The sequence below is a fragment of the Pollachius pollachius genome (assembly GCF_949987615.1).
Source record: "Pollachius pollachius genome assembly, chromosome: 3".
Lineage (NCBI taxonomy): Eukaryota > Metazoa > Chordata > Actinopteri > Gadiformes > Gadidae > Pollachius > Pollachius pollachius.
In genome coordinates, this window is record NC_136936.1 from 46,593,051 (window position 1) to 46,600,670 (window position 7,620).

A 7,620-nucleotide genomic window follows, 5' to 3' on the forward strand; every position below is an offset into this window, starting at 1 on the left:
TAAAGTTGGCTGAGCTGAAGAATTTTCTCAGACTACCGGATTGGTCTAAGTTTCATCCAGCCCACCCAAGTAATGGGCCCTATACAATGTTTACCTTGTAAGCCTGTGGCTTTGCTTCGTATCACGAATGGCCTCCAGAGACCTATGAGTGACATGACGCCTCCCGATAAGCCCACTGCCCAGTTATCCTCCATGTTGTTAAAGCCTTGGAGAGAGCAACACAAGTCTCTCTCTCTCTCTCTCTTTCTCTCTCTCCCTCCCCCCCCCCCATGGTGCTTTAGTGAGACTCATGCATGGCGCGGCTCAACACTGACCAAGCTGTATAGTGGTTGAAGACGGAGCGATGTCAAAGGAGTGTAGGGGGGGGGGGGGTGGCATTGAGATGTCATTCAACAGTGTATTGCAAAAAATAAATGGAACAAAAACTCTTCTTCTTCTGTAAAATAATTGCCGCCGTTCTCTTCCCGAGGAGTTATTTTCTTCTCTTTCATCCCGTTTCTTTTTCCTTTGTTTTCCACTGAACTTTGTGCCCCTGAATGATGCAACGCCTCCCCCCCCCGCCTCTCTGTGGAGATGAGGAGGAGCGCAGGGAAAACAAGGCAATCCAGTCGCTCTTTAGAAGAAACCAAGCCTCCTCTTCGTTCGGTGCTGCACTTTTTTCTTCTCTTTTTTTGTTTTGTTTGGCTTTTGTTTTTCCGTCTTGTGAGTTTTGGAGAGGTAGCAGTCGATGCAGAAAACGAAAGGCAGCACAACAAGCCGGTACAAAAAGGGAATGCATTTTTAGCGCATACTCACACACCCACACACACACGCGCGCTCATACGCACACGCACGCACCCAAAACCACTTTCGTAGCCGCACAAAAACTCGATATAGTTGTTCACTCTGCGACTGGACGATCACGCTTTGTCTCCTTCTGCTCTTTGGCGACCAAACATCGTCCATCTTCCTCTCCCGTTGACACAGAGCTGGCTCAGGGGGACGGGTCGAGGTGGGTGTTGGGGTGGGGGTGGGGATGAAGAAGATGATGGGGGGGGAGGGGGGAGATAGTCATCTTGAAGCTTGCATCAATTACAACGCCGCATTGACCCCAATTGCGACTGATTAGCACCGTAAGCTGTCTGCCACCCCCACCCGGCGCACCACCAACCCCACCCCCAGCCTCAGGTCTCCGTCATCTGGAGCGGCTCCCTGCTGTCCGCCTGGCTGGCCTCTAATAGGATGTTAACGAGCCACAGAGGATGATGTGTATAGGCTGACCTTTGAGGTGGATCATAATCTATTACACGTTTAGGTTTCAGTGGGATGCAAAGCATGGTAAGGTCATGCTGACCGGTTGTATTTGTCATCGATCGTAGTCATAGTAATCGGTTTGTAACCTCATCTGTGTTCTCGGAGATCATGCCACTGTCATGTGAACATGTCGCGTACATATTTTCATGCCTCGTTATTTTTTCGGGATTTCTGCTCCATTTAGGTACTGTTATGTACAAAAGGAAATGCATTCAAATGCTATTTTGTGTAAAATAGGGCGGGTGGCATCCTCACCGGTGCCCCCCCTGATAAATTATCCAACGAAGGGGGTCACACACCTAGTATTAGCATTCACCCAAGGCTGCAGGACAAACACACACATACTGTACACACACACACACACACAGACATGAACACACACAAACAAACAAACGCACCCACCCACCCACACACACACTCTCAAACCCCCCCTCGGACACACACACACACACACCAACACACACACTCACACTCGCAAACCCCCCCTCGGACACGAACTCACACACGAACACACACACACACACACACACCAACACACACACACACACACCAACACACACACTCTTAAACCCCCCTCGGACACGAACACACACACACACACACACACACCAACACACACACTCTCAAACCCCCCCTCGGACACGAACTCACACACGAACACACACACACACACACACCAACACACACACACACACACACACACTCTTAAACCCCCCTCGGTGACGAACACACACACACACACACACACACCAACACACACACTCTCAAACCCCCCTCGGACACGAACACACACACACACACCAACACACACGCTTGGATAAATGCGAGAGCGAGGGAGGCATGTGAGAAGACAGAGAGGGCGTTTGGGGCCAGACAAACACCGTTCCATTAACCTGTCCCCCCACACCAGGCCTCCTGCTGTCCAGGCCCCTAGCCGCCCCACCCGTCACCGGCCATCTCCCAGCCATCACCCCCAAGCACCCCACACATCACCCCTCGCTGATTAATGAAGGCGCACTGCCGGGGTCCTCTCCCATCTGTAGACAGCCCCCGGCCCGCCCTACAATATGAACTCACTCACGCATTCGGTCACTCACTCACTCACCCTCCCCCTCACACGCTTGCTTGCTCGCTCACTCAAACGGGCACACTCACTCGCTCCCTCACTCAGTCATCTTTTCTCTCGCTCGCACAGGCTCACTCACTCACTCACACACAGGCTCACTCACTCACTCACACACAGGCTCACTCACTCACTCACACACAGGCTCACTCACTCATTCACTAATTCACTCACTCACTCACACACAGGCTCACTCACTCACTCACACACAGGCTCACTCACTCACTCACACACAGGCTCACTCACTCATTCACTAATTCACTCACTCACTCACACACAGGCTCACTCACTCATTCACTAATTCACTCACTCACTCACACACAGGCTCACTCACTCATTCACTCACTCACTCACACACAGGCTCACTCACTCATTCACTAATTCACTCACTCAAACACAGGCTCACTCACTCACTCACACACAGGCTCACTCAGTCACTCACACACAGGCTCACTCACTCACTCAAACACAGGCTCACTCACTCACTCACACACAGGCTCACTCAGTCACTCACACACAGGCTCACTCACTCATTCACTCACTCACTCACACACAGGCTCACTCACTCACACAGGCTTGCTCGCTCACTCACTCCCACAGGCCCACACACACACACACACACACACACACACACACACACACACACACACACACACACACACACACACACACACAATACCCAATATGAACCGTGTCTTCAAGTCTTGTCGCTGTGATATTTTGTCTTAATTACACACCTCCCCGTTGATGGGCTTTGTCATTGTGCTTTTCCTTTGTCCAATCAAAACCAACTGTTTTACAAGGACATGTTTTATCTTGGATGAACATAAAGCTGGTTCAATTATAATGTTGGTTCTTTGCCTGGACTCATTGGTCAGTCGGTAGTTGGTGAAGACTCGTAGAAAAACCAATATGAAAACTCTGGCAGGTCTTCTATAGAACAGTGGTTCCCCTGTGTGTGTGTGTGTGTGTGACTTTGTGTGTGTGTGTGTGACTTTGTGTGTGTGTGTGTACCAGGTATCTTTACCATGACCTTGAGTTGCGGTCTCCCCAATCCCAGCTGCATGGCTGCCCTTTAACACACAGAAGGCAGTGTAATGTCTCTTGTCAGACCCAATAGATCACACACGCACGCTCAAACACACACACACACACACACACACACACACACACACACACACACACACAGAGAGAACACACACAGACACCCCAGACACACACACACCCCAGACGCAGGAACACACACACACCCCAGACACATGAACACACACACCCCAGACACACACACAAAGAAAACACACACACACACACACACACACACACACACACACACACACACACACACACACACACAGACATACACACACACACACACACACACACACACACACACACACACACACACAGCAGCATGAAGGGTAGACAGTTAACTTTGTAACGAGGCTGGTGAGTTTTGTACCGACCCTGCTGGATGAGTTTTGGTTGAAAGACTTATCGATTTAATTCGTTATTGTTGGCTAAAAGCACACGGGTGTGTGTGCGTGTGTGTGTGCATCTACACTGTGTGAACGTATGATGGAGCGATGGAGCATGATTAAATGAGGGCGTGACAGAGAGGGATGAACATTGGTGCTTGTGTGTGTGTGTGTGTGTGTGTGTGTGTGTGTGTGTGTGGTAGCTAGGCTAGCTAGCAGCCCTCCTCTGCCTAATGGAGCTTGGAACAGAGCAAAGTTGGGGGGAAGAAAACAACTTCCTCTCCATCCTGTTTGGGTTCACCCACGGGTTAATGGTTATGAGGAAAGAGAGGTAATGTCATCGCGTTTTTCCCAGCCATGATGCAGTGCACTTCTTATTCCCACAATGGCGTGCCTATTGATTAGCTGTTGGCCCTTTACATTATTGATACAATATTCAACGCTGCCAGTGCGATCAGGGACTCTCCCGGCAGGTGTGTGTGTTGGCGGGCGTGCGTTATGCTCCACTTGCGCGGCTTGAGACCCGCAATATATCTGGTGTGTGTGTGTGTGTGTATATAAGCTAAGTTGTTTGGGTAAGTGGAATGCATTTGCTGTTGAGTTTGGGATTTGCTCCAATCTATTAGGGATGCATTCAATAACAGGGACTCCAGTGGCGCGATGAATGCTGTCCTGGGAGATCCACTTTACCCGCACTCTGCCGGCCCCCAGGGGCCCGAAGAGAGCGGCCAGAATGCTAAAACCGTAAACCGTCTCTAACACCATGTCTCTCTCTCTCTCTCTCTCTCTCTCTCTCTCTCTCTCTCTCTACCTCTCTCTACCTCTCTCTACCTCTACCTTTCTTCTCTCTCTCTACCTCTACCTTTCTCTCTCTGTCTGCCTCTGCCTCTCTCTGTCTCTCTCAGATCTGTCCTGGATGAATTGGTGTCTGACGGGCTCCTGCCTCTTCAGCCTGATGCTCATCCTCTTCTTCAGGGAGTCGTACGACCGCCTCTACCTGGACGTCTTTGTCTCGGCCTGACCTCGAACTGACCTTCGTCTGACCTTTGCCTGACCTCCAACTGACCTCTGACTGACCTTTTGACCTGGAAAAGGACAAGAAAGCAAAAGACTGACGAGTATAATCCCCAATTGCACAAAGTAACGATGACAAAGAAGGGAAAAACTGATGTAACGGAGTGGGGGACCCGGGGGGGGGGGGGGGGGGGGGGCAAAGCCTACTGCTGAACTTTTGAGGATGTTCTTGAGTGTAAAAACAAAGTGGTCCGGTTGGCCCAGACCTGGTGGTTGAACTTCTCACATAACTGTCGTCGTCTTCTGGAACAGCGTGCTCTGTTTTGTAAATCGTGTCTTTGTATGTCAACACTTTAACTGATACCCGATATTTTTTAAGAAACTGATAAAACCACGAAAGGGATTTGTCATCTGTTTACAGATGAAGTAATGGTTAAACTTTTATTAATTTTATCGCTGTTGCTTTGTTGAGCTTCAAAGTGGCAGTTGACGGGAAAGGTTTAGCTCATTCTCGGTACTCATTTGTCAAGTCAATTCCCACTCCTCCCTGTTTGACCTTTTATTGGGAACGTCGTGAATGACAAACTTGACATCAAAGGAACCATTAACAAGGATCAAAGGCTCCCGACCGGGCCTCCTCCTCCTCAGCCAATCAGCGGTGCCCCTGATGTCTGCTGTTTGCTGGTCTAACGAGGGAGCTGGCGTTCTTAGCACCACTCATCATTCCTCAGGGGCCACGGACTGACCGGGCGGGCCATAAGGGGCCCCGCGCTCTGGGAGAGGACCTTTTCATCCGTCTGTCGCCTTCCACTTAGCGGCGACAGACAGACAGACAGACAGACAGACAGACAGACAGACAGACAGACAGCGGCGCTTGCATGGGACCAATACCTGTGGAGCAACGAGTACTGAATACACAGAGGAGCGTTATTTTGGACCTAACACTATGCTAAAAAAATTGCACAAGGATCGGTTTTTTTCGGAGACCTGTGAACAAAACCATTATTTGTCTTTCTTTTGTGTGATCATTGATGAGTTATCGTCGAGTTGTCGTCAACGAGTGATTTTATTGTGTTTTTCATGTCTTTTCTTTCGTCGTATATTTATGGATGGTATGTTTTTATTTTTGTAGGTTTTAACATTGTTCTTGATTTTTTTTCTCACTATTTCACTGTTCACGATCACTATTTATTGCGAGGATTGCAGAGCCACTGACCGTCATTATGACCGGCCCTGTATGTTCTCCACGACGGACCTCTGGAACGGCCCCGGCGGGTGCTTCTTATGGTTGCCATGGCTGCGAGGCTGCCATTACTCATGTTCTAATTATACAATGGTTCTTGGCGTCTGCCGTTGAAGCAAGCTGCCGTGAGAGATGAAGCCAGAAGGTGAAGGAAACATATTTGAACGGTTACCTCAAATAGCAGGACTGAACTCTTGAATGCGCACACACAAACACACACACACACACACACACACACACACACACACACACACACACACACACACACACACACACACACACACACACACACACCACTCCCTGCTGCTTTGTTTACGAAGTTTCACAGGGTTTTTAACGTCATCTTTTTGGCATTTTTCGGAAGATGCAAATTTGGGTGTCAAAATATGAACCCTTTTGAATCGCTGGCTGCACTTTTTTTTATGCATATCAAGCTCACACCTTCACATTTTAGACGATAGACAGCAACATGTAAAAATAAGAAAAAGAAAAAGCTGGCCTCTTCTCTCGTCAAGAATCCTCTCGGTGGTAGCATTGATTTCTGTGTTAAATAACAAGCAACCAATCCATGTCCTTATCTCTTATTTCTCTTTTTAAACCATTGTACAGAAAGGAGTCTCCTTTACCTTGCCTTAATTACCAAGAACTATGTTGATGTCTTTAAAAGAGGGGGAGCGTTCAAAATGTCTTTGTTTCTAAGACCAAGTATGACTGTTGAATATTTGCCGCACCTTATTAAAACAAACGCTCTACGAACGATCTCGTGGTCATCGCTCCTGTTGTCGTTTATGTCGCTGAGGAAGACGAAGGTCGCGTCAAGCAGAGGCAGCTTCGTCACATATCACCATCTGCAGAGAGATAAACAAAAGAGAGAGAGAAGGAGAGAGACTATGAGAGCCAGCAGCATGGGGCTCTCAAGAGGATATCCAGCCGTGCTTCCAATAAAAACATCTTCCCAAATCCCCCCCCAAACCTCCGCCCCAACCACCCGCTCTGGTCGCGTGGGTTATCTCATTGTTTTAAAGCCATTTATTAGGCTGGCTCCGCCCTCTACAGGCTGTATCAGAGGCCTGTCTTCCCCCCTCATTCGCCTCCAGATCCTCCAGCTGAGCTCATGATCAGGCCAAGGCCACCATGTCAGCCTGGAGGGTAGGTGTGCAATGCAGCTGGGGAAAGCCGGTGTTTGGTAACTCCAGTCTGGTTTGATTCAGCGTGTGTGTGTGTGCGCGTGAGTTATGAAAGAGGCAGCCCTTAAACTCTCACATTCCAAGAAGATCATTTCTCATGTTGCGCCACAAAGAAACTAAATCCAAACAAAACTGATCACTCGGTCGCAAAAAAACTGAAAAACAATCATTCACATTCAAGTCCCAGTTAAAACAAGGGCTCCTGCCAAGGTACCACTCTGTTGTTATTCCATCCCAAGTTCCACTTATTTCAAATCTTTTACTGGAATAGCTCTGCAATGGTAA

At 48.9% G+C, this 7,620-nt stretch overlaps 1 protein-coding gene across 2 annotated transcripts in view; it reads left to right on the plus strand.

Moving 5' to 3' along the window:
• slc49a4 (solute carrier family 49 member 4) overlaps nucleotides 1-5,068 on the plus strand; it is a 37,532-nt gene extending 32,464 nt beyond the window's left edge. For both annotated transcript variants that reach the window (XM_079731783.1, XM_079731784.1), the window contains exon 9: nucleotides 4,797-5,068. In XM_079731783.1, coding sequence (XP_079587909.1) covers nucleotides 4,797-4,912 — 116 coding nt within the window. In that variant the 3' untranslated portion in view covers nucleotides 4,913-5,068. The remainder of the gene's footprint in view (nucleotides 1-4,796) is intronic.
• The last annotated feature ends 2,552 nt before the right edge of the window (nucleotides 5,069-7,620 follow it).